The 27446-nt window shown below is 42.7% G+C and overlaps 1 protein-coding gene across 1 annotated transcript in view; it reads left to right on the top strand.

Annotated features, from left to right (window-relative positions):
- The window catches only part of C8B (complement C8 beta chain), a 38216-nt gene extending 11223 nt beyond the window's left edge, over window positions 1-26993 (top strand). Inside the window, exons 5-12 of the mRNA XM_004588804.3 lie at window positions 3508-3640; window positions 5509-5706; window positions 9979-10219; window positions 10785-10913; window positions 13439-13602; window positions 21892-22045; window positions 23444-23512; window positions 26842-26993. Of these exons, the coding sequence (XP_004588861.3) occupies window positions 3508-3640; window positions 5509-5706; window positions 9979-10219; window positions 10785-10913; window positions 13439-13602; window positions 21892-22045; window positions 23444-23512; window positions 26842-26993 (1240 nt within the window). The remainder of the gene's footprint in view (window positions 1-3507; window positions 3641-5508; window positions 5707-9978; window positions 10220-10784; window positions 10914-13438; window positions 13603-21891; window positions 22046-23443; window positions 23513-26841) is intronic.
- Window positions 26994-27446: the final 453 nt, after the last annotated feature.

Raw genomic sequence — 27446 nt, 5'->3', positions numbered from 1 at the left:
AAGTAAAAAGCTGCATTGGGGGCAGATACCTTTGGCTGCTCTCTGAGGCAAGTTCCAAGTTGCTCCAGAGTTATGTCCCATGGACACATGTGAGCCAAAGGAAGAACTTATGAACTCTGGGATAAAGCTGTGTATACAAATCACTCTGGTTGCTATGGTGGGCTAGGATGCATGCTATTTTAAATGTGATATAACCATATTGGGTGCTTTCTCAGCATTATCTCTGAATGCCTCCAATAATTGGCATGATAACTTTTACCTATTTTTGCAGCCCAAGGCTCCGGCAGAAGCCAAAGTGGAGAGCAGAGGTTCCTCAGTAGTTAGTCAAGGGCTGTGTTTTCCAGGATGTATCTTCAAGCAGTCTGGTGTTCCAAGCTTCTAGAAATCTGAGTTGGTTTAATCCTCTGGTGGGTAGCAGATGGGCAAGACCAGGAGGTGCAAATGACCCTGTCATTCCCTGTAATCAATTGCCACCTTCTGTAGCTTCTCAGCCTGCAGGTAGTATAATGAAGCCATCTGCAAGAGACACAAAGAATCTTTGCAAGTGTTGCAGCACAGGAAATGGAACAGCGACTCTGAACAGAGTGCACCTTCTTCCTAAACATATCAGAGAAACTTATGTGGTGGGAATGTGGCTAGGGGACGCTCTTTCACAACCACTGGTTACTGTGATCATATCTACTGACAAGGAAACTGAGAACCAGAGAAGTCAGATGAGTCCCAGTATCTCAGCTATGGTTACAGCACAGACATTCAAAGCCCATAGTAGGATCCATGGAACCATATAAGACAGGACAGAAGCACAGCTCAGTAGCCTGTGTGTTTGCTTTGATGTCCCTCTCTCATGTGATATTTCATCTATTGTGTAGGAAAGCAGTGATGCCATTTTCTTATACTTCCACAAGGGTTAAGTCAGTTCTCATGAATGTAATAATTAGAGAGGCAGCTCATGTGCTCGAAAGAATGTAGACTTTATTCTTGAACTTGACCATGAGACCTCAGGTTACAGTCTTCTTAAGTGCTGCTAACAGTAAGACCTTGGGCAAATTCATTTCCCTCTATGCCTCATGCTTCCTCTGTAGATTTGGAACAATAATACTTCTTAGTAATGAGTCCTCATAAGAATTAAAGATACCTCCACAAAGTAAAGCATCCTGTTAAATTTGCTAAATGAAATCCGTAAGTGTGTGTTACTATGAGACATAGAAAACAGCCATAGGCAAGGGTGACAGAGAGAAGCAAGTTTCTGTGACTGGAAGCTGTTAGGAGACAGACCTCTTTTGCATGGAAAGAATTGTCATTCATCAGAGATGGTTAAGGACAGAGGGCTGTTAGACGCAGCCCTGGACAATGTTGAAGCTGAGGCTGGGCTTTCTTCCTCTCTGGAGTGGATGTCCTCATATCTGCTGGGGAATGTGAATTAAGATAATCCATGGAGTCACCTACAGCTCTGTATGCCACAGATGCAACCTCTCTAATGATAGTTATTTTGAATAGGTTTTGTGATGGGTGTTGTATTAAAATTTAAAAATAAATCATTATCTTCAAGAGCACTCAGCCTAGTACGAGTAATGGACACCTAAATAACAGACTTTGACTGTGAAGCAAGCACTTGACAGTAACACATGTGACCTGTACTGCGGCTCCGTGAGATATTTTCACTGTCCTCTTCTTACAGGTGAGAAGACTGAGGCTCAGAGGTATTGAATGGTTTGTTCAAAGTCATATAGCTAGTAAGCCACTGAACAAACATTTCATCTCAGGCATCTACTCCAAACCCCATGTTATACCATTCTCATAAAAAAAAATAACTGCCCTAGAACAGAATAATAAATGCTGAATGGGAAAAGCTCACGGTGTTATGAGGGTTTCTCACTCTAACGGGTGGATGTTTCACTACAATGAGCAACTTGGAATCCTTCCAGCACTTGGTAGCAACAGAATGCTAATCTTTTCTAAGATCTGTTTATTTATTTATTTGATATTTATTTTTGGACATGGCGCAAGGCTAAAGTCCTTACCTTGCACGCACTGGAATTACATATGGTTTTCCCGGTGGCCTCGCTTCCCATCCAGTTCTCTGCTTACGGCCCGGGAAAGAAGTCGAGGACAGTCCAAGGCCTGGGGACCCTGCACTGCATAGGAGACTGTGAAGCAGCTCCTGGCACCTAGCTTCGAATTGGCTCAATTCTGCCTTTGTGGCCACTTGGGGTGTGTATCAGCAGATGGAAGATCTTCCTCTCTGTTTCTCCTCCTCTCTGTGCATCTCACTTTTCAATAAAAATAATTAAAAATGTCTTTAAAAATATTTATTTTTATTTGAAATGAAAATTTACACAGAGAAGTACAGGTAGAAAGAGAAAAAGAAAGACAGATAATCTACTGATTCACTCCCCAAATGGCCACAGTGGCTAGAGCTGAGCTGATACAAAATCAGGAGCCAGGAGCTTCTTCCAGTTCTTCTACATGAGCTAAGCAGCCTAAGAACTCAAGTCATCTCCACTGTTTCATAGGCCATAAACAGGGAGCTAGAAGGGAAGTGGTCTAGCTAAGACATGGACCAGCACCCATATGGGATGCCAAGGCTGCAGGTGAAGCATTAGCTTGCTATGCTACCGTGCTTGCCCCTGTTCACTTATTCTAAGGACAGGGTGATACAAAGAGAGTGATCTTTCATCTTCTGGTTCACTCGCAAATTAATGAAGTAGCCAGGGCTGGACCACGCTGAGGCCAGGAACCAGGAACTCTATTCAGGTTTTCCACGTAGGTGGCAGAAGCAGGGGCCATTGCTTGTGGCTTCCCAGGCACATTAGCAGAGAACTGGATCTGAAATTCAGTAACCAGGACTCAAACCAGCAGTCTGTTGGCATGCAGGCATGCAGGTAGTGGCTTAACCTGCTGCCCCACAATGTATACCCCAACAGAGCTCAATCTTGAGATAAATAGGAGGTAAAGTAGTGGGCAGTAACTAAAAGGGTGTTCTGGACCCCAGGAGGAGCCCTTCCATTTGCACACAGAAGAACAGAGCAGAGTGTACAACAAGCCTTTCCAAATTTCTGAATACTAGCATGCATGGTCTTAGTTGAGGGTCATCAGGAGAGAGGCAGGACTGCTAGTTACGACCAGATACTGAAGGCTTTGAATGCTGTCCCATTTGGCACGTTGGTTGAGATGCTGCGTAGGAAGCACAAATCCCATATCACAGTGCTGGGTTCAAGTTCTGGCTCTACTTCCTGATTCCACCTTCCAGCTGCACAACCTCATGGGTGCAGGAGTTAGCTGTAGTGGTTGTGCCACTGCCCACCATGCAGGAGACTGGAATGAGGTCCCAACTGCTGAGCTTTTGTGGAGTGAACCAATGGGTAATGGGTCTCAGTAAGTCCCATAGCCTCTATCTCTCTACCTCTCAAAAATACAAACGGCATAAACACAGAAGCAACACAATTACTTGAAAGCTTACGCCACCTGAAACCCTGGCCCTTCACTCTCTCTTTGCCTTGCTTCCAGGATAAATTTGTTCACTAACAGTCTGGAGGGCCCAGTTCTGGATCACAGGTATTATGCTGGTGGGTGCACTCCACATTACATCGTGGATACGAAGTTTAGGAAACCTTACAATGTGGAAAGCTACTCCCCACAGGTAAGTGACAGCCTAGGAATCAATGCAGGGTGTGGAGGCAGTACTAGACAGATTTGGGGAGCATACCTGGGCATGGTCCTGTGGCCTCCCAGTGAGGTGTTTATGGGCACATCACTCTCACTGCTCGTGTCTCTGTATTTTCATTTGCACGATAAGCAGTCCCATCCTCTGGACGCTGTGGAGAGGATGGAGTGCTGTCTATGAAAACAGTAGCAGTCACAGCAGCAGCCACAATCAATGCTAGCCAAAACTGCTGTGAAGGCAGAAATAGAGATTGAGATTCCTCATCTATGTCATTCTAAGTACACCGAGCCTCCATTTCCTCTAGGGTCATAAGGCAACTGCCTGTTGGCACAGGATTGGGGAGATAAGGAGTGTAGGTGTTCAGCACTGGTTCAGTGATCATCATGATCAGAGTTCTTGTCATAAAGGAATGATGTCCTAAACATCTCAAAAAGTACAAAACACTGCCAGTGTGAACCGCCACCAGGATGAATGGACAAACTTAGAATCATGCCTCGGGGGTGAGGTTTGAAACAGGCCATGTGATCAGGTGACCTGGTGGAAGCCTCTGCAACAGGCCCCAGCCCAAGGGCTGTGTTGGTTTCTGCTCTGGATCTGGTCCCCTGGGCCAGGGGCTCTTGGTGGTGACTTCACTTTCCAGAATGCAAAGTTTGGAAGGCTTCTCATTTCCATCTCCTCTCTATCATCTCATCCCTCCAGTGTACACACATTTGTTGGTGCACAGAGAAAAAATGAGGTCAGGGCCAATGCACCCTCCTGCCCACAGCTATGCCCATAGCCTTGACTCTCAAGGAAAGGAACTGGGGCAGCCATTTACTGCCCAGAAGGAGACAGATCCCAGCCTTGTATCTAAATTCTTCTGTCTTTCAGCACTGTACCAGACATGAATCAGGTTTCACCAGGTTAAGTTCAGTCGTCAGCACAAGTTTCATGGAAGGGAAACTGTCACCGCATTTTTACACATGGACAAACAGATGCAGCCAGTTGTCCAAAGTCACCACACCTAGAAAAGGATAGTGAGGCAGTGCCTCTCCCTGAGTAGCCTTATCTCAGCCAATCCACATATGCATTTCAGCTGCTTCCCTCCTCAGAGCTGTGCCCTCACTGATCACTTCAGAACCCAGGGGCAGTTGCCCTTTGCCCAGGACAACAAATGTTGATTTTCCAACAGACAAGAACTCCTGGGTTCTCTGTAAGGCATTTCCTGTCCTGCTGCTTCATTTCCCCACTATGGGCTGTGACCAGACCCTCATTATCGTCCCTTGACCAACTTGCCCAACCTTCTATGGGCCTGTTTCTCTGATTCCTAACTCATCCTTTCCAGTTGTTCCATCATGCAAACCCAGGATGCTGCACCTGAAGCTCAGCTACTTCCTCTGTTCTTTGTCTTTAGAGCAAGCTCAAATTCCAGAGAGAGCGATTCAAAAGCCAAAACATCTTGTTGCCAGCTCATTGTCTTACATAACTCCCCCACCCATTCCTCCACCTCTGCATCTTCCAGTCCAATCTCCCTGGAATCCTTCACCTCCTAAGGCATATCCTGATGCTTGCCACCCCTGCGTCTTTGCTCAAGGCAAGTGTGCAGCCCAGAATGACCTCCTACCTTTCTCAGTTGAAATCCAAGTTGAGCACCCAACTGTGAGTTTGCCCTGCTCATTTGGGCAGATTCACTTCTCCTGTTCAGGATCCCTGAGGGCAGGGGCATTCATTGGCTCTGGTTTTTCTGTATCCTGGTCATATAGTTAGGCTCTGGCTCTTAGAGTATAAGGGATGCTACTGATTTATGCCCAACTGAACTGAGTCTAATGAAATAAAAAAGTGTTTTTATTTTTATTTTCTTTTAGACCCAAGGGCAATATGAATTTTTGCTGAAAGAATATGATTCATACTCAGATTTTGAACACAATGTTGTGGAGAAAGCAGTTAGTCAGTCTAGTTTCCATCTGGGTTTGAAAATACCCATGATATTTGAATTTGGCATTAGCATGGAAAGTGATCAAAGTGAACATTATATTAGCAGAACCAAACGCTTCTCTCACACGGTAAGTATGCTGGTGGTTTTGACATTTACATATGTTCTTCTGGAATTTCATGTCCACAGACGTGTGTGAAATCTACATTATTCTAATTCCAACCACCAAGGACATATCTGTTGTCTTGAAAGTCTGTTCTCCAAAATTAACTTAGTCTTCTCTTGGCTCACATTTTAAAGAATCCAAATAGAGACAACTTTCTGCAATTATTTTCTCACAATTTCTAATACGCTTTTGCACTGTTATTCAACAGACTTAAAAATGGCTTGGCCAAATGAACGCAAATCTTGAAACTTATCAACTCACAGTCATATGAGGCCTGTATCTGTCGTTTGGCTAAAATTCCTTTGTGGAATATCACCTTGGGCCTCTCCACTGATTGCTTGTGTTTTTGATGGAGTTGATCACTCTCCTGTTTCTCCTGATTTATTGCTGCTTTTATACACTTCCTGTCTGGGTTTAATAACCTCACCTATTTTCTCTTTTTCCAAAAAGATGTATTTATTTGAAAAACAGGGTAACAGAGAGAGACAAACAGATGAAAGGGAGACCTGCCTGCTGGTTCACTCCCTACATGGCCAAAATGCCCAGGGCTGGGTTGGGCCAAAGCCAGAAGCCAGGAACTCCATTCAAGCCAGGAATCCCTCCTTAGATGCAAGGGCCCAATTACTTGGACCATATCATGTTCCATTTCTGTAAGTGCATTAACAGGAAGCTGCATTGGAAGCAGAGCATCCAGGACTCAAACTAGCACTCTAATTTGGGATGCCTTTGTCGTAAGCATCAGATTAACGTATTTAATCTGCTATGCCATAGCACTGGCCTCCTTCACCTGTTCATTGTTTAATTTGAGCCAGGGATCCCTTTTATTCAATTTTTAAAAGCTTTTAAAAAATATTTATTTGAAAGGCAGAGAGGCAGACATGCACATACAATGTACACACACACACACACACACACACACACACGGGTTTGGGGATAGATAGAGGGAAAGAGAGAGAGAGAGAGAAAAAAAAAAACTCCCATCCAGTTCACTCCCCTAAAGGAGTCCAAATTGTAGGGCTGGGCCAGGATGAAGCCAGGATGAAGCCAGGATCTAGGAATTAGAATTAGTCTCAGTCTCTCAAATAAGTATCATGTAATCAAATAATCGAGTCACCACCTGCTGCCTCCCAGGGTGCACATTAGCAGGAAACTGAAATCAGAAGGGGAGCCAGGACTTGAATCTAGACATTCCATGATCCAGAAGCTGGGTGGGAAGTAAGCTCCCAAACAATTTCAATGTTCTAAGCAGTAATTTAATCCCTCTGTCAAGCATCCACCTCTGGTCTCTTCCTTGCTAGAGTCAAACCAAGATCCTCTATCACTACTTACGTATTGAGTGAACTCCCACACCTGCTCTGCTCACTCCCCGAGTGTCTTTGTCTGAGAGTTTGGCAACCCTCTACAATAATTGCAATTCTAAAATTCCTATCTAGGTTAATACAATTTCCACCTGCCCTTTGTGTTTCCAGGCTCTAACTTTGAAATGAAGAATATTTGGGTTTTTTAAAGAGCTATTTGTTTTTGTCTGAAAGCCAGATTTTTTTTTTTACAAAGATAGAAGGAGAGATAAGAACAAGATCTTCTCATCAAATAGTTGCAATGGTCAGAGTTGAGCTGATCTGAAGCCAGGTTCAAGGTGCATTAACTGGATTGGGAAGTGACGGTTAAAATGATGGTGGAGTCAAGCAGTGGGTAAAGTTGAGAATCTTTGAATTTCAGAGTGAGGAAGTGCCTCCTTCCCATGTTTTCAACATGAGGTTGATGTGCTAGAAAGTTATGAGAGAAACCAAACTGATTATTACTTTGCAATTAATCACACGGGAAAAGGAAGTAAAGAGGTGCCCTTGAAGGTCCCTACTGCTGACATAATTAACTGGCAGGTACTGGAAAGTTAGCAGTAATTAGGTTGCAGTTACCTTTGCTTCCCTGGGGTGTGCAGATGCCATTTTGTTGATTATAGTGGTGCCCAGGCCTGAAGTGCAGTGGTAGACCAAAGGTGGACTAAAAGGGGATTCAGAGGGGACTTCCACAAATTCATGGCAAATGAAATTAAAGGATAAGTTTATTTTGTGCAAGCTTTTTGAAATCCATACATTTTTCTAGAATACAAAGTTTCCTTGAAAATTCAAGTATTTCTCATTTCTTTAGAGATAAAACAAAGACAAAATATACCAGACATTTCATCCCTGCCTTTATCTATCTCTTTACTTCCTTTTCTATTACCTGAATCCAAATGACTAATTATGGGGTACTGACATTATGCTGGAGACTACGATATGAAAACAAACCCAAGTCTTACCTTGACATTTACAGCCTAGTAAGAGAGGTAAACATGTAGCTGTTAAGTTACTCTTACGTTTATTGTAATATAGTATACAGCATATGCCATTAAGGAAATTCAGGCATATTACCGGACATTTCACTAACATGAAGCTGGTTAGGAAGTGGAGAAGCTGGAACTCAAACAAAAAACTCAGATATGGGTTACAGGGTCCAATATGGATGCGGGTATACAAAGCAGGGATTTATGGTGACCCACCAAAATGCAATCAGAAAAAGGAGTGAGAATGTAGGCAATTCTTGATATCAAATAGGAGGCAATGGCTAAGGAAGAAATTATGAAGTAAATTGAATGTGTGAATGAAAGCAAAGGCAAGGAACAACATTTTGGGCCAAAGGAACAGCAAGTGCAGAGGTATTCATGAAAGAGAATAGCAGGCAAACAAGCAGATGAATGTTGGTGTTCAGTGTGTTTAAGTGGAGGGCATAACTTCCAGACTGTGGAAGGTGGAGCTGAAGAGGCTATTGAGGCACAGATTGCAATATTCAGAGTAAGGGAGTTTCTTCTTCAGGCAAAAGTGAGCCATGGCAGGATTTGTTTAAGCCCAGAGGAACACTTGTAACATGGGGACTTGCTCTTAGGAACCATAAAGACATAGGGAGATTTGTGAGGAAGCTTTGAAAGCAACAATGATGTAGAAGACTTGTAAAAAATAACAACAGAGAATCTGGAAAGTGTTAGGTAGGGAGGGAAGGTAGGAGGAAGAGAGTCAAGGATCGATGGACAAGAATGTAAGAAGAGAAGGCTAGGAAATAAACAGAACCTGGGGGTCAGCAAAGCAGAGCTGGCAAACTTTATAGTGTTGAATGTGTTACGATTAAGGATGCAAGTACCTTACCTAGAATTCTGGCCCTTCCCTCTTCTACCTACTGACATAGAGGTCTCTTGCTTCAAGCTGTAATAACATAGAGGTCTCTTGCTTCAAGCTGCAATAGAATTTCTCAGAGGCACACATATTTCCATTCTATCACTTTCATGTGGATTTAACAGCTATTCTATAACATTTACATTATGTTGAATATTATATGCTTAGCAAAGACCTAATTTATCAGGAGGATATGCCTGGTTTTTTTTGTTTGCTGTTATGTTTGTTTGTATCTACATGTAGTCTAGGGAAATCCCACACTACTTTCTATCAAGGATTGAGCCTCCTGGGATTTTATATAGCTTTGGGGGGGTGGTGTGGGCTCCTGGATCCAATCGCTTGTAAACACCAAGGGAAAAATAACCCAATTGTGGCAAATAATCAAACTGACACCACCATCCACCAGTGGGTCACCAAACTTTGTAAGTAACCGCATGGTAAATATTTTAGGTTTCACAAGACCATAGATCTGTGTTGCAACTACACAACCTTGTAGGGAAACAGTAACCATACACAATATGCAAACATCTGGTTGAGGCTAGATTTCAACAACATTTATTCAGGAAATGAGGCACCAGATTTATTGAATAAACGGTTGTTTGCCAAGTCATCCCACACTGCCAAATCCTGCCTTCTTAAAACACTACTTTGACATTTCTTAACCTCGTTTAAAAGACAGTGGTAAGCAGATTGGGTCACTTATGCAGATGAGCATCTGCATCCCATCAGAGCTGCATCATGCACTGTATTTGCTTCCTGCTGTGCCTGGGCCTCGGTTCCCTGTGCATCCCTTATTGGCTACAGTAAGGGGTCAGAGCAGGAACAAACTCTTCTATGCTGCAAAGGACATCTGACCGTTTATAAGAATTGGGAACTTGTGGAAGAGTTCATCTTTCATCAAACAACCCGAAACAATCATGATCGTGATTACCCTAGGCCAAGAGCAACAGATGTATCTGTAAACTTCACCTTCTTGCTGCAGATTCCTCACCTTAATGTTCTGCCTCTCACATGTTGATTTCCCATTTAGAAAAGCAAGTTTTTGTATGCACGCTCTGCCATTGAAGTAGCTCACTACAAGTTGAAGCCCAGAAGCCTCATGCTCCATTATGAGTTTCTACAGCGAGTCAAGCGGCTGCCACTGGAGTATAGTTATGGGGACTATCGAGATCTCTTCCGGGATTTTGGGACCCACTACATCATAGAAGCTGTGCTTGGGGGAATTTATGAATACACACTTATAATGAACAAAGAAGCCATGGAGAGAGCAGGTACACTGCCCATGACATCATGGCTTCTCTGATGAGCCATATGTGAGTGATGAGTTGACGGAGAAGTTTATGGTTGCTCACTAGAGGAAGATCCATGATTGTAAAGATGGTTTTCTCTGCCTACCCAGCTACATCTTCACAGTCTCGTTCACAGACACCCTCTATTTTTGCTAGGTTATATCAAGTTTGTCTCTGTTGGTACCATCTTCCACAACCATCCTCTGTACACACATCCAATCTTGTGGCTGAAAATTCTTTCTTTTTAAAGATCTATTTATTTTCACTTGATATATACATTTTAGAAAGATAAGGAGAGACAAAGAGAGAACTTCTTCCAGCTGCTGGTTCACTCCTCAAATGGTCACAAAGGCTGGAGCTGAAGGATGTCTCCTGGCACTAGTAGCTCCGGCTGCCTATATTTCTCCTCAACAGGCTGATGACATATTTTCTTAAATCTGAGTCCCTGTGAAATCCAGCAACAGTTAAGCTTGCTTTAAAACACAGGAAAGAGGGGGAAGAGTGATTCATGTTTTATATCACGGACCTCTTTCCTTGTGTCTTACAGATTATTCTCTTAATGATGTCCATACCTGCGTCAATTATGATTTTAAGATTGGTGGTACCATTAAAATTGTCTATGCCAAACTGGGAGTGTCAGTAGAAAAATGCAAAAATATCATGAATGAAATCAAAGGTAAGTGGCAAGGCCTTGTCTTCTCCACTTGCACTTTTTCCTTCCTTGCTGTCTCCCTGCCTCCTTTTATCTTCAAGCTAAATATCGGATTTCCCATAGCACTTCAATTATAATAATTGGCTTCACAAACATTTATCAAGTTCCTACGGAGTGTTGAATACACAAAGGTGAATAAAATTAAATCCCATCCTTAAATTACTTACATGAGATAGAGAAACCATTGAAAAGGCCATGGAAAAGCCATAGCCATGTCCACTATGGGGAACCTGGAGGGGTTTCTTAAGTAAAAATTAGGTGAACTACATCTTAATAGTAAGTTGTGAAGGTTTCTTTTGGGAAGGATAATAAAACCTAACAACGTTGACCTTCTCTGTCAACTTTGGATTGGTACAGCTAGAGTTAAGATGCTGCAGTAGGAGGCAGGGAAAGTGATGATAAGGAAACTAGAAGAGTAGGTGAAATCACACGTCATTCACCACAGAATCCAAAAGGAAGAAAATATCATACCTGAGGTGGGGATTTCAACCAAGCTGTAGAGCCATGTGTCTGACAGCAGGAACCTTGCAAACTATACACGGAAGCTGGAAATCAGATGGTAGTTAGAGTAAGAAAGTGAGAACCAACACCTCTGCTCCCAGCCCCTTCAGCACGCTAAGCAGCTATTTCCTCCATCTGTGGGTTTGTGCCTGGAATTCCATGAAAATTTCGTGGTTGAAACAAAACAGTAAGAAAAATCAACTGCAAGTCTAGAATAAACTCTTGTGTTTCTGAGTGACTTGTTGGGATTGCTGTTGCTTCATAATGGGCTCAGGTTAAAAGAAGCATAATGTATTGGGAGATACATATGAATATTTACAATAGAAGTACTCTTTAGAGAAGATGTGCAAGTCACCCCCACCCTACCCCAGTCCAGGCCATCAAATAGCATCCAGAAATCCTTGCTGATTATAATGTTTCTCCTCTTTTTTTTTTTGAGATAACCATTATTCCAACTTCGGCATGCCCTTTAAAATTGTTCCTCTACTTATTTTATTTAAAACACAAAAGGAAAAAAGAGGACAGAAAGAGGAGAGAAGGAGACAGGAGAGAAACGACCTCTCCACTGGTCTACTTACCAAAGGCCTGCAACAGCCAAGCTGAAGCCAGGAAGCCAGAACTCCTTCTGGATCTTGCATGTGAGAGTCAGGAACTCAAGCACTTAAGCCATCACCTGTTACCTCCTGGGCTGTACATTAATAAGAAGCTGGAATGGAGAGTGGCATAGTACTTAAACTATGACATTTTGATATGGGATGCAAGTGTTTCAAGAGGCAGCTTAACTGCTATTAAAAAATGCCTTTTATTTTGCACAAATTTACCACTTGTATGTATCACTAGCCAATACGCTTCGGGTTCCTTGTTTTGAACTTTACATGACACATGAAAAGAATGCAATCTTTCTGGTCAAGTGCTTTGTAACCAACCTCATGTCCTTGTATATAACTGTAGTCACTTCATTTCCACTACTGTACAGTATTTCAATGGATGAATGTGCCAATTTTTTGTTTAGCTCACTCTATTGTTGACGCCCATTTGAGTTGTTTCCTCACTCAAGTCTTTATAGCCAATGCTGTTGGAGCATTTTCCAGAGTCATCTGCTGTATGCCTACCAGGTGCTTCTCCAAGCAATACATTCAGGAATAGAATTACTGGGTTGTCAAGGCTGAGCTTTCTCCACATGACAAGTCAATGCCAAACAATTTTTGAAATGGTTGTACCAGTTTACACATCCATTGGCAGTACACAAGGCTTCCTCACCCCACCTCCTTATATTTTTTTTTTTACCAAGTTCAAGTATTACTGGCTTGTTGATGGGGAGCCATTTCTTATGGTATTAAATGCATAGTATCTGCTGTTCAGTGAGCTGGGGCCAGTTTGTGAGTTTCCCCACCTTTATTAGGTGGCAGAAAGAAGTGATACACATTAGGGCCTTGGCAAGGTTGTCTAGGTAAGAAACTGTTTCTCAAATTTCTTAGCTGTTAAGATTACATCATTTAAAGATGAATGGGTATATGCATGTACAACACTCGGATTGACAACTAACCAAAATCAGCAATAATTATTATCTGTTCTCATGCCTTTTGTTTTTTTTTACATGGATGTGGAAGGTCCATGAGGAAAAAAGGAATATTCACACAGAAACATAAATCTCACATAGATATGATCAAACTAAACAAAAGCAGTGCTGAGATTCAGGGCTCGTCAAGGTGTGCTGGGTAATGACGGTGTGGAGATAAATCTGCTTTCTGTCCCACAAGCTCCGCTTTGATCTACCTACAGTGAGTGTATAGCTAGGTATGAAGGGGTAAGCATCCCTTTTACTGCATGTACCAAGCCTGTCCCGGAATCAGGGCAGGGTCCTATCTACTCTCATCATCCAAACAAGTTCAGTGAACATCATGATAGCCTGATCATTGACTGGGCTGCAGTAAATTGTGTAAAAGCAGAATTTTGATGACAAGCCAACCCTCTTTGTCCATCCCTAGATCGAAACACAAGGAACACAATGGTGGAGGACTTGGTGGTGCTTGTGCGAGGAGGGGCAAGTGAACATATCACCACCCTGGCACATAACGAGCTGCCGACAGCAGACCTGATGCAGGAGTGGGGAGATGCTGTGAAGTACAACCCAGCCATCATCAAAGTCAAGGTATGAACAATTGCTTACCCATCCTTCCCTTTATTGAGAATACATCTCCCAAGGGCCTTCTAGAAATTGGGGCATAGATGAGTAAGATACAATGCTGGTTTCAGGCACATACATGAGTGGACAATGTATGCAGAATGAACAGACTCTAATGCATTGCTCATTACCTCCTGGAGATTCATGGGTCCCTCCCAGGTGGACCTCCATGTTGCTAAAGAAAATTATCATCCTCAAATTCTAAGTTTCTTCAATTAACATTCTTTCCATTTCTTCAGAGAAGTGCTTATTCAGCTATTTATTCATTTACATACATGCATCCAATAAATAGTTATTTTTTGCTGAGTAACAAAAAGTATGATTCAGGAAGAAAACACAGAAGCATGCACATAGGAAAAACATGGTCTGGGATGAATGATGAGATCCACACTTACGTAACTACCTTACAAGACAGGGTGAGACATTGTGATAATAATGAATAGGCTTGAAGCAGCTACTCTGTGACAGTTCACCATGAAAAGTTATTTTAATGAATAGCTGCAATCATCTACAGATTAAATGCTTATCTCCTTTTCGTAACAGTTAAAAATCAAGGACCAGAGAGCTTATATTCACCGGTGACTGCTCAAAACTCTACTAGATCCAGATCAGAGATTTAAACTCCTTTTTTCCTCTCTAGACTTTCCTACAGGTGTAGTGACTTTTAAAACTGATCCTAACCACCTCTAACCCACAAACAAGATGTTTGTTTGAACAAGACTTTGACATACATCAGCTATGGGAGACCGTTGCCTGTAGGGCCTTCTGCCCAATAGCCTCCAACACATCCTGCATCATCCTCTTCTTGCCAGTGTCTGTCTTGTCATTGATGGTTGTTATACAGACCTGCAGATTCCCTCTTGCAATCACGAAGGAGAGTTAGGGATTGGAGTTCTGAAGAGAGACTCTTCCATTTCTGACCCTGACAACTTTCCCCAGTGTCTTTATTCATGTGTCAAATGGAGTTTATGTAGGACAACAGGGCAGCCATGCATGTCCTCTCTTCTGAACTTACTCACTACTGATTCTTAGGGTACAATTTTTTGGTAAGTAGGAGAGGAATGAAGTTAGCCATGGGGCAGGCAGCTCCAGAGGAATCTGGGCTTTACCGATGCAGTGGTGACATTGGTTGATACGACAGATGGGCCTGGAAGAGTGCAGGGGTAAGAAAGTTGTTCATTCTTTATTTTATTTTTCCTGAGGTCTGCCAAGCATGTGAAGCCATGTGGGATGTGTGAAAGAATCAGAGGTGTTTTAGGGGCTATAGGAGCAAGAGAGGCAAGAGTCTTGAGGGTTTTTCTGCACCTATGTGTCTTAGCCTGGGTTGGAAACATCCTCTGAATTCCTATTCTTCAATGATTCATTCTGGCAAGAGAAAGTTGCAAATGTCTTCCCATTATCTCCACATAATCCTCCTCTGAAGAACCAGCTTGCCAAGTAGCTGGAGCAGTTATTGCTATTCAGGGCAGCAAAGCCCATTAGAACAACTGTTTGATCCAAGGTATGAGTGCATAAGGCAGTCTCTAAAATCAAGATTTGAAACATGATTCTATAGAAGCAAGGTTGGTGTGGAAGGGAATCCCAAAAGATGCTATTCATGCTACTTACTGGAAAACGTTACACTTGGAGAAATGTTTCTTTGTTCAAAGAATAGTTAAAAGGCAATAATAGACGTATAAACATATTTTTGGACAAGGAAGATTGATATAATAATTAAGATGCTGAAAATGAACATATGTCTAATAAAATATAAAAATGAAATTTTATGATGGTTTTGCTCTGGCATTATAATAAAGTTGAGAAATGAAGAATTATGAACAGAAAAATAGAAGCTGAGATGTTTAGACACTAATCAGATGAAAGGGAAACAATGAATCTGAAAAACAAAAAACAGAAGAGCAGAATTAAAATTTATACTGGAAACCATGAAGAATAGTATTGCTCCTGAAAATAAAAATGTTAGTGAGGTGGAAAGTATCGCAGAAGTGTTCTTATCATGAAGAAGCAAAAGATAAAGAGATTAAAAAAATGACAGAAAATAAAGATGATGGATCGAATATAGGAGGGAAGATCTAAGACAGAATTCTTAAGAAAGAGAGAAGTTCAAGTGGAAAGAGACGTTGATCAGGAACAGAATGAGAAAACTTTCTCTGAGCTGACAATGTGAAGTGCAATCTAGGCAAAAAATACTGAAACAAAACAATCCTGCAACACATCCTGGTGAAATGTTTTGCCTTTCTGTGACAACTATATCCTACAAGAATGAAAGTCAAGCTGGCTTGAGAATTCTTTGCAATGTGAAAGATCTACAGATAATAGTGCGAGAAGCACAAGGACTTGAAGCAAAAAACTGTGGCGTAGAAAAAATTGATGAGTGAAGAGACCAAAGATAACATTGCTTTATAGGGCTGCAGATTTAGTAAAGGAAAACACTGATGAAGAACTGTTTTCTAGAGTAAACAAATTTATAATACTGCATGGAGCATGCTTATACAAATAGATGATTTGTTGTTTACGCACCATTCAAGTATGACTGTATTTAACTGGTAAGTATAAACCACTGAAAGTGCTAAAGTAAAGGAAGGACCTGAGTATGAAGAAGCTGCCTGATGGATGACGGTACTGTCCAGGGTTGAAGGGAAACAGAGCAGTGAATTGTCTCACATAGAAGTGAGGCTGGTCAAGGCCATGCTCCAATGTCAGTCATGTAGTGTAACAGAAGTTTCTTTCTTAATGATAGAATAGCTCCCAAACCTTTTGGCTTCACTCTGTGTGAGTCACATAAGGACTCAGGCTTTGTCTTATCATGTGCTCCAAGATTGCCACAGCAGTAATGAGAGTGTGTCAAATCACCTGCTTCCAAGCTTTACCTGCTGGGGACACTCTCTTCTGTTCACCTCTCACTGGCCGAACAAGGAGGGCAGGAACTGTGGCTTTGCCATAGGTTTCAGAAGAAATGATGTGAGATCTTTGATCAATAGTAGTAAGAGCCATTGCATTTGTACAAAAACCAAACTACTCTGACCAAGAGAGGTTTAAAATACAAAGACTGTGACAGCACTTGCTTGGTAAGACAATATTAGATCTGGACTAAAAGATCGCATCCCCTGCCCCCAATGAAGGTAAACTGAATTTCAAAGAAGAATAATTAAATGGCAGACAACACACCCCAAGGAAATAACTTTGCCCTAAATGAAATTCTTAATATATGAGGAAACATACAATTTACGAGAAACATCTCAAAGGAAACGGACAACTCTCAGTTGCTTTAAATATGCAGTAAATATGCATAAATATTTATAATGAATTTATTTATTATAAAAATAATTTAAAAAATCTAATCAGTAAGTTACTTAAAATTTATTAAGTCTGTTGGCTTACTTATTAAGAACTTAACAAATGTTTAAATTCTCTAGTAATAAAAAATGAAAACAGCACTTTTTTTACCTTTTTAGTTGATGCTGATTAAAATTCTATAATAATAACACAGAGAGTGATGAGATTTGGCACTTTTGTAAAAGGAAACGGGAATATAATTTGTTACAACTACTTAGGAAGATAATTTAAGGAGATATACTCAAACCATTAAAAAGTTTCATAAAAGATTTTGATTCAGTGTTCTCCACACACACAAGAATCCACTGCAGTAATATTTTCAAAAGTTGGTAAAAATGTATGTAGAAATATGTATTACTTTTGGTCATTTGTAGTAGCTAAGAGCAAAACAGTCAGGAAAATACTTAAAGTTTTGACCATGGAAGGTTGTACACATGGTTGTCACACACACTGCAGAGTGCATTGAAGCCCCAGCAAACAGTTCTATCAAAGCCTAATGAAGCCTAGTGGAAATGCTCCCTTGATAATGTTGAAGCCAAGAAAGTGGAATGCAAATATCTATACATTTATCTATCTAAAAAACACAAACTGCAGGAAAATAGATCCCAAAGCCAACTTTTCAAATCCTTCTCCACCGCTTACCAGCTACATGACTTTAGTCAATCAACTGACCTTTGTTGAGCCTCAGCTTTTCCATTTGTACAATGGAAAAACACAGACTACCCAACTCGTCAGGTGCTTGTGAAGCTTGGGGAAGGAAAGGTCTGGGAAGCATTCAGTTCAGTCTGCTCACCTATGGTAGCTGCACTAGTGAGTTCTACCTGTAAGGACCCTTGGTCCACCATAGAGAACTGCACCAGTTCAGCAGACACTGCTCACTGTGTTCATACAGCGCTATCACTGTGAATAGCATTTCCACAAGATCAGGTGTGCCGAGGCTTCATGATTGTTAGGGCTGTGCATCTTTGGGGCAGATGTGAGGAACAGAGAGTAGGAGGGAAGGAGCAGAAAAAGGAAGGATGAAGGGAAAAGTGGAGGAAAGAGAGAGCAAAACCATGAGTGATAGCATGGCCATATTCAGTTTGGCAAGAAAGAGAGCTGTGGGGCTTTGAGTAGCTGCAGCCAGATTTCAAGGTAAAACTTGGAGAGAGCCCTGAAATGAAAATTAAGAATGGAAATGATTATATATATATAATCATTATATATATCATTATATATATATATATGCTATTTATAAGAGTTACAGAGAAAGAACAAAAGACAAAGAGAGGAAGCATAACTTCCATCCTCTGGGTCACTCCTCCAAAGGCCCTAACGACCAATGAAGCCAGGAGCTAAGAACTTCATCTAGGTCTCCCACATTGGTGCAGCAGCCCAGGCATCTGGACCATCTTATGCTTAAGTTCCCAAGGATATTAGCTGGAAGCTGTACTAGAAACGGAGACTTTAGTTATCAGTCTGATATGGGTTGCTGGCTTTGTAGGTGGCCACTTAACACTCTGTGTTCCAACATTGTCTCCCGTTTGGCCATATTTACCAATAACTGTCATGAACTGGTAGCAAATGCACAGGGCTTGGATTAGAATCCTGACTGCCATTTTTTAAGTTGTGTGACCTCAAGTGAGTTACCTAATTGCACCTGAAAAGGAGACTAACAATTGCTTCCTTGTGAGGGTGAAGTAGGGTTGCATTGAAAACTGTCACACAGCTCCTGCAACGTAGAGCATGTAGAGGTGTATTTCAGTTCAGCTACTGGTTTAGTGTGTCCTCTGGAACAAATCTCAATGCTGGTAGGAAAATGCCTAGGTGGTTAAAGGCAACCTTTCCAGGTGCTCTGGGGGCAAAAGCAGTGATTGTTGTAGGAGCTCATCCTTGTTGTATAGCAAGTGCCCCCTCTCCTCCCATCCCAGCTGTCTCCCAATGTGTGGCCAGGGGTTGGACTATTCTGCAAACAGCTTCTGGATCAATTCATTGACCACAAAACTGTGAGACAATGGGACCACCAAGGGACCTTGCTTTGCCCACTGGAGCGAAGGTCAGCATCAGACGCATTAAGAAATGGAAGCAATTTTCTTCCCACTGGAGGCTTCTATTAGGCATGATTGCCTGCATTTAGGCAGACCCTAAACTCTCCAGGGCTGACTCAGGGCAAAATCACAACCAAAATCTGGAGAGGAACCTGGCCCTGGAGCTTAAAGTTCAGCCAAGAAGAACTGAACATTTTTTAAAAGATACGTTCGTTTATTTAAAATTCAAAGCTCTGATTTTCAGAACAGAAAGAAAGGGACAAAGAGACAGAGGGATTCCCCATGTGTTGGTTCCTTCTCCTAAAGATGCAACAACCCTGATTGGCCCAGGCAGAATCTAGGAGCCTGGAACTCCATCCAAGTCTCCCATGTGTGTGACAAGGGCCCAAGTATGTGGACCATCTTCTGCTGCTTTCTCAGACACACCATCAGGGGATGGATTGGAAGTGCAACCATTGTAACTGGAGCTGGTGCTCTGATATGGAAAGCAAGTGTCACAGGTGGAGGTGGTACTTTAAGTGCTGCATCACAATGCTAACCCCAGAGATGAATATGCTTAACTATCTCTTTGGATTATACCTCTGGCTTTTCTAATCCACAGGTGACATGCTGTCTATTTGTGGCCTCTCTCTCTTCAATGCAGCAGACGTTGCCCTCACTCCCCTCTGTCCCTGCTGCCATTGCCATCAGGGGGCCTTCCATCCTTCACCCATAAACTGGGGCTGGACCCTAAAACCTGAGCTGAGAAGTATGTATCTCTGCTTTCCTGCAAGGGAGCAAAAGAGCGACTTCTGCATGACAACAAAATTAGAAGAGTGTAAAGCAGCAATCAGAAACATAGAATTCATGTCAGATGAGCCGTACATACTGTTTCCTGTTTGTTTAATGGCAGGAAGGCATTCTTTATGTCATTTGTTCTTGCATGATGCAAATGATTTTCATGGGTTTGGAGGCAGGATGACGTAATACTTTTGAAGTACTTGGAAAGAATAGAGAACCAATAACCTCGCATGCCCCATAAAAAACAGAGTCCCTCTCCAGACTTTCTTTCCTCTCACCTGCTCTTTTCTTTCTTTTACATATATATATATATATATACTTTTTATTAATTGCATTTCATTATGTGACAGTTTCATAGGCTCTGGGGATTCCCTAATCCCTCCCTGTACCCTCCTCCCATGGTGGATTCTCCACCTTGTTGCTCTATCACATTTTTTATTTTTTGCATTACATTGCATTATGTGTCATAGTTTTATAGGCCCTGTGATTCCCCCCCCACCACCATAGTGTATTCCTCCACCTTGTTGCATCACCATAGATCAAATTCAGTTGAGATTCTTTCATTGCGTGCATCTACCAGGCAAAAAGTCCCGCATCTTATTGTCATCAGTTTCTTGGGGAGACCATCTCTGGTCCAAAGGTCCGGCCCTCCCCTTTGCCTTGCTTGAGCTGGTGAACGTTGTAGTCTGGCCCACCCCACAACCCCCTCAGGATGCACACTCGAGCGCCGCTGCCCCAACTAGTCCAGACTGCCATCGGTTCTCCAATCTGTGGTCAAAGGCATGCTTCCCGGTCACACCTAGCTTAGTCCATCACCACTCCATCTCTTGACGTGACCTGTGGGGCTATGAGGGAGGTGCCCAATATCTCCCTACTAGGCCACTCGAGCTTCTGGGTCCTGGTTTGGTTGGTGATTCAGTCTAGTTCTAATAGTTCTTATGGGCACTCTCATTCAAACCTTTATGTCTCAGTCCCACTCTTGCCCTAGTGTATATGGTTACTAATACTGGGAGTCACCAGAAATTCATCTCTCACCTACACAAAGGCTGGCCTAATTCAAGGGTGTCCCTAAGAAGCTATTTGTGATCATAAAAACCCCACAGCTCGCCGCCGGGTGGCCAGCAGGTAGAGCCTGGCACCGTTTGGTGCACTGGCCGCCCAAAGCCAGGGACCCCCTCACTGCCTTGTGGCGGTGGTCTTGGCATGCTTAGTCTTCCTTCTCAGATCTGGCCTGGCTGGGGTGCCCCACAGGGCCGTCACCTGCTCTTTTCTATACTTCCTGTTGATGCAACTCCCTATGCTGTACTGATGCTCCCGTTTGAGATGAGGTTACAGTCTGATAAATGCATCATAATATGAAAATATCATAGGTTGAAAATGCATTGAATACAGAAAATGTCGAAGCATAATCGCACACAACATAGAGTGTGGGCTGTTCACCCTCACAGTCATGGGCCTCACTGCAAACTGTGGTTCACTGCTATGGCTTACTAGAGCAAGAGAGTATCCTAGCTGGGAAAACATCGAAATTCAATGTTTGATATGTTTGCAAGGAAAGAATCTTGATTGAATTTGAACTGTAATACTGCATCAAGTTGGAGGAATCCACCGGGGGGGGGAGGGGAAGGGGTGGGGGGATTCCCAGAGCCTACGAAACTGTCACATAATGCAAAATAATTAGTAAAAAAAAAAGAAATTCAATGTTTGAAGTCAGTTCCTACTGAATGCATGGTGCCTTCATATCATTATACAGTAGAAGAGTCATAACCTGAACCATTTCAAATTGATGGTCTAAAGCCATCTGTTGATGCATTTGTCTCTACCTCTAGATTCTAGGTCTTTGAGACAGAATTTTATCAGATTCGATATTTATGCTTAATGCCAAGCACTCAGTAGATGTGCAATGAGACTTTGCTGACATGTACTAATTGGGCAGAGGAAAGCAGGGAGTGGATGGGGTATGAATCTATATGCTGTTGCACCCATTTAATTCCATGTGAATCCATGGTGGTTGCTAGATGCCAATTCCATGCCCATTTCTGTGTGGCCTTACTTTACACTTCCATTTGGTGGGTATTTTCTCTATAGGTAACTGCCTTTTCTCTCTTTTCAGGTGGAGCCTCTGTATGAGCTGGTAACAGCCAAAGATGTTGCCTATTACAGCACAGTAAAGCAGAACATGAAGCAGGCCCTGGAGGAATTCCAGGGGGAAGTCAGCCCCTGCCACTGTGCTCCCTGCCAAGGAAATGGAGTTCCCATCCGGAAAGGTACAGCTTCCAGACAGCGGCCAGCTCTTCTGGAGCCACCATCTGGAGGAGGTTGCCTTTGATGCCGACCATTTGCTCACTGTATTTCCCAAGATGTCAGAATGTAGGCTACTAGCAGACAGTCATCTGGCTGCTGAAATGCCTAAGTTCCAGCCCCCAGGAACCAGTGAGAAATAGTAGCTCCATTCTGAGGATAAGTGGAGGCTGAGATCATGCGGTTTGCAACCAGAAGTTTGGTCAGGAATGGGGATAGACTCGGGGACTCCTTATGTCCTGGTAAAACAAAAGGAAACTGTGTATCCTGACTAATACACTGTAGGAAGTTTTGGGGGTGGCAGAAAGGATGGATCTCCAGAAACTGACTGCTAACTTCAAGGATCATATCTGGGATCACTGAGTGAGCAGGAGGCCTGAGATCACTTGTTCCTGATGTGATGGGTTTACAAGACTGATGAAGAGTTTAGTGCAAGTCCCAAGCTAGGTATCAGGAGCCCAGGGTCACAACAAGTCCCAACCCAGGGAACTCATCTGAGTCAGGGCAGAGCCCAAGGTGTGGAACAAATTCAGCAGAAAGGATGCAAAAGAATGTGTTCTTGGAGAGAAAAATTCCAATTGCCAGAATGGGAAGCAAGACTCTATCTCTGGCTTCTGGCACAAGGTGGATGTGAACAAAACAGGCTTAGTGGGAGAGTGAGGCCTGGATATTCCTCTGTAAACCCACAGATCCCTACCTGAGGTACCATGGGATGTGGGATCAGCTGAGCACACCAATATTTTGATCTAGGATGGCTGGAATTTCGCTTGTCAGCTACCAAATTTGGACCTAGAAGTCAGACTTCCCCTGAGGCTGCAGAAAGTAGGGGAAGGGGCATATGGAAGCTGAGATTGAACTTTCAGGATCCCAGAGCCTATCATGTGAAGAACAGTCTTATCAAGGATCCAATGGCGAATGATCCCAATGGTGAAGGCTCGAATTATCATCAGGGATCATTTCTGAAGTGCCACAACTGACACAAAGATAGGATGAGAGTTCAAGAGCAGCAACTTCCCTATATCTATGGATATTCTAGAGGAGGCTACACACTCATGGTGAAATAGAGCATTGGCAACCACTCATTTCATTGACTACTGATATAGCTTCTGACCCTAAGAGTTTATAAGGATGAGTTAAATGCCAGCTAATGAGTAAGTTTTCCCCAATGCCTCTGTGTAATTCCCTTTTACGAGCAGAGGGTTCCCCCAGAAGGGGGTAGCTGTTCTTGGCACTGGATCTGCTAATCAAAAAGCACTCATCTACCTGTTCACTTCGTTTAATTATAGTCATGTGCAGAGCTAGGCTCCAAGAGTTATTTGCTCCATGTGTTTCTCTTTCACACTCTCTCTGCCCTGTCTCCTCAGGATCACGCTGTGAATGCATCTGTCCTGTTGGATTCCAAGGCTCAGCCTGTGAGATCACCAACCAGAAAAGTAAGCAGCCAGGAAAATCCAGGGGAAAAATGGAAAAGAACAAAAACAAGGTGGCAGTGTGCAGTGCTGGGGTTGGGGCTTTCAGAGTGAATGTTATAAAATTTGGGATCAATCTAATCTGCTTTTTTAAAAATAAGAATTTAAAAATTTTTATTTGAAAGGCAGATTTACAGAAAGAAGGAGAGGTAGAAAAATTTTCCATCTGCTGGTTCACTCCCCAAAAAGCTGCAATGTCCAGAGCTGAACTGATCCAAAGCCAGGAGCCAGGAACTTCTTTTGGACCTCCCACAAAAAAGCAAGATCTCAAGGCTTTGGACCATCTTCTACTGCTTTTCTAGGCCACAAGCAAGGAGCTGGGTGTAAGGTGGAGCAGCTGGGACACAAACCAGTACCCGTATGAAATGCTGGCTCTTGAAGGTGGAGGATTAGCCAGTTAAGCCATTGTGCCAGTCCCTGCTGCTGTTTTTATATCACATTATTTCTACAATTAAGAGTACATCCTGTTAAATGTCCATTCATGCTTGGCAATCAGGAATGCTTATCTTCTTTTTTTATTTTATTCACTCCTCTAAAGCCAGGATAATTTTTTTTCCTCTTTAATTTTAAAAATTATCCTATCTGCCAAAAACCTCTCCTTCTCCCTAGCACCATGAAATAGAATTAAATTTTATTGTCGGGCCCATGAGACTTTGAATTTGGCTTTCCCACAAACCACATTTTTTTTGGTAGTTGATTCGAAGGACAAGGCAAAAGAGAAACAAAGATTTTCTTTCTATTAGTTTGTTCTTCCAATGGCTGTACCAGGCCTGGGCCCATAATGCCAGAAGCCAGGAACTCTCACATGAGCAGGGACAAAAGCATAGGGGCCATCATCTGCTGCTTTCTCAGGCACATTAGCAGGAATGCCTGATCTGAAATGGAGCAGCCTGAACTCAAGCAAGCACTACAAACTGGATGCCAGCATTGTAAGAGAAAACAATTCACCGCACCACACCACTGGCCCCTGTCCGTGCACTCTTAGGTACTAGCTACACTACTGAGTTGGGGTTATCTGTGTCAGCCTCCCTTGTGTCTTTGAGTAGGGATCACACCTCATTTACTCTGAGTCCCCATGACACAGGGTGGTTGCTGCTCAGTTATGTACTCTTGTGTGAAATAATGAGTGAAGGATTAGACTATCATAAAATTCCATCCACCTCTCAAAGCCTGTGGCCAGTTTATTAGGCATTATCAGCCTCTCACCTTCGTCACTGTTATTCCTTTCTGTAATGTTTTTGGTGACATCCTGAAATTGGAGGTGGTACATCCAGTAAGAGGCAAGCACACTCAGTACTGTATTCTGGGAGCATTGCTTAATTCTTGGACTCAATGAGAGTTCTGATTTGATCTCCATCATTTAAAATTTTTTTCAAAGATTGATTTTATTTTTTATTGGATAGGCAGATATACAGAGAGGAAGAGAGAAAGAGATGAAGATCTTCCATCCGATGAGTTACTTCCTAAGTGGCCGCAACGGCTGGAGCTGAGCCGATCCGAAGTCAGGAGTCAGGAGCCCCCTCCAGGTCTCCCATGCGGGTGCAGGGTCCCAAGGCTTTGGGCTGTCTGCAACGGTTCTCCCAGGTCACACGCAGGAAGCTGGATGGAAAGTAGGGCCGGCAGGATTAGAACCAGAGCCCATATGGGATCCTGATGCACGCAAGGCAAGGACTTCAACCATTAGGCCATTGCGCCAGGCCCATCATTAAAAAAATTTTTTAATGTGTTTTCATTCTTATTTGAAAGGGAAAGAGATGAAGATACACAGTGAGATCATCCCACCCAATAATTCACTCTTCAAATGCCTTCAACATTAGGGTTGGGCTAGGCCAGGAGTTTTGGAACTCAAAACTCCATCCAGGTCTACTGCATGGGAACAGGGACCTGCTGCCTCTCAGGATGGATTACCAGGGAGCTCTCTTGGAAGCAGAGGAGCTGAGACTCAAACCAAGGACTCTGATATGGGGTGCAGGCATCTCAAGTGGTCATTTGCTGAACAAATGCCTGCCCTCTGTTGTTTAGCACTGTGACTTTGAGCGTGACTTGACCATTTGGTGCATCAATTTCTGCATTTGTTAGATGAATGTGAGCTTAAAGCAATTTAATTGACACTAGACATATGGTAAAAATAAAGCAAGTGCTGATTCTTTTACCTCCACAATAACCTCAGGAAGTAGATATTGTTGATAATTCCATTTTAGGAATAAAGAAACTGATGTTCAGTGGCTTGCTAAACTGCCCAGTGATCACACACAGTAAGCAAATATAGGAACCTAGGTTTAGGTGCAGTGATTCTGACTGCACAGCTTGGATTTTAAGGTAGGCCCGCACTGCTGCTTCCTGCCTCCTTCAGGGGAAACACTCAAGACCTTCTTCAGTTTCTCCTCCCACATCTGCCCCAGGCCTCAGACCTGCCCTAGTACGGAATCCAGAACTACTGCAGACCACCTACTTCAGCTGTCTTACATTACAAGTGATGAAGCCCATATATAAAGGAATTCATCCAGAATCTCACTGTTTGTGACAAAGCAGACATGTGATCTTTCAAGATGAAAGTAATTGATTACTTGCCAGTATCATCAACTACTAAAATAATCCTCAAGCAGAAGACAACTACTGTCTAAGAGTAGAAAGCACTGGTTATTGCTGTCACCTCATGTAAAACACACTATGCTCATGGTAGGTAGCACAGCTCCCATTTCACAGGTTGAGAAAATGCCCACTACCCTGCAGCCTGTAGCTGGCAGGTGTCTAGGCTGGAAAGTATTCATTCATTCAATCATTTCCTCAACACACATTTACTGACAGCATCCCAAGTACCAACCCAGACGCTGGGCTCCTGTGGTTAACAAAAAGTCAGACCATCCCTGTTGTTGTAGGGACTGCCATGTAGAAGGAAAGACCAAGGCCAATGGAGTTGTCCCAGAAATGAATGTGAAGTTTCAATTGTAACATCTGCAACAAAATAGTCTGATAGCTTAAAAGCTGGGAATAAAAGTAAAGTTGGAAGTCAGAGAAATGTTCCCTATGGGAATGACACTTCTACTGAGAACTGGAGATTCAAGAGTAGTCGTTAGATGAACAAAAGGAGGAGAGTTCAAGGTAAGAGGGAACAGCGTGTGTAAGCATCATGGGGTCAGAGAGAGGATAGCAGGCACATTAGCCAGAAAAGACAGTGATTGGAGTGGAAAGACCAGAGATTCTGAGTTTCAAAGTCTTTTGGCTTATATTCTTCACAAGATCTTGTAGTGCATGATGATATAAATAGTGCATATTGGCTTGCTTTCTTACAGATGTCCCCATTGATGGGAGGTGGAGTTGCTGGTCCCAGTGGTCTTCATGCTCCGGAGGACATAAAACAAGACAAAGACAATGTAACAACCCACCTCCTCAAAATGGGGGGAACCTCTGCTCTGGCCCCGCTTCAGAAACATTGACCTGTTAGGGAAGGGATTGCTTCCAGCAGAGGATACCTCTGTGGGCTGAAAATATGAGAGCTCCGAGCTCTCTTGCATTGAGGTACACTTGTTCCCACACTAACTCGTACTAGACTGCCCCAGGGGTGGAAGCCAGTGCCTGGCAACTGTTTAGAATGAGTTTATATAATGAGTGTTAATTTGAATAAATGATAGGTTAAGCAAAAACTATGTTCCTAAGGGCTTCAACCTGTTTGTAGATCTCACTGTGCCCATGCTAAAATTGTGTTGCTCTTACATTTACTCTCACCCAGAAACCTTGGAAGTTCTTCAGGTATAGTGTCAGTAGCTAGAAGTGGCTGGCAAGGAGTCATTACCTAACAATAAACTTAGAAAGAGATTAAATTGTCCCCTCTTTTTATTATTATTATTATTATTGGAAAGCCGGATATACAGAGAGGAGGAGAGACAGAGAGGAAGAT

This window comes from Ochotona princeps, chromosome 2 (genome assembly GCF_030435755.1).
Source record: "Ochotona princeps isolate mOchPri1 chromosome 2, mOchPri1.hap1, whole genome shotgun sequence".
NCBI classification, from domain to species: domain Eukaryota; kingdom Metazoa; phylum Chordata; class Mammalia; order Lagomorpha; family Ochotonidae; genus Ochotona; species Ochotona princeps.
Note: the sequence above shows the minus strand (reverse complement) of the source record. Positions and strands in the feature narration are given on the sequence as shown.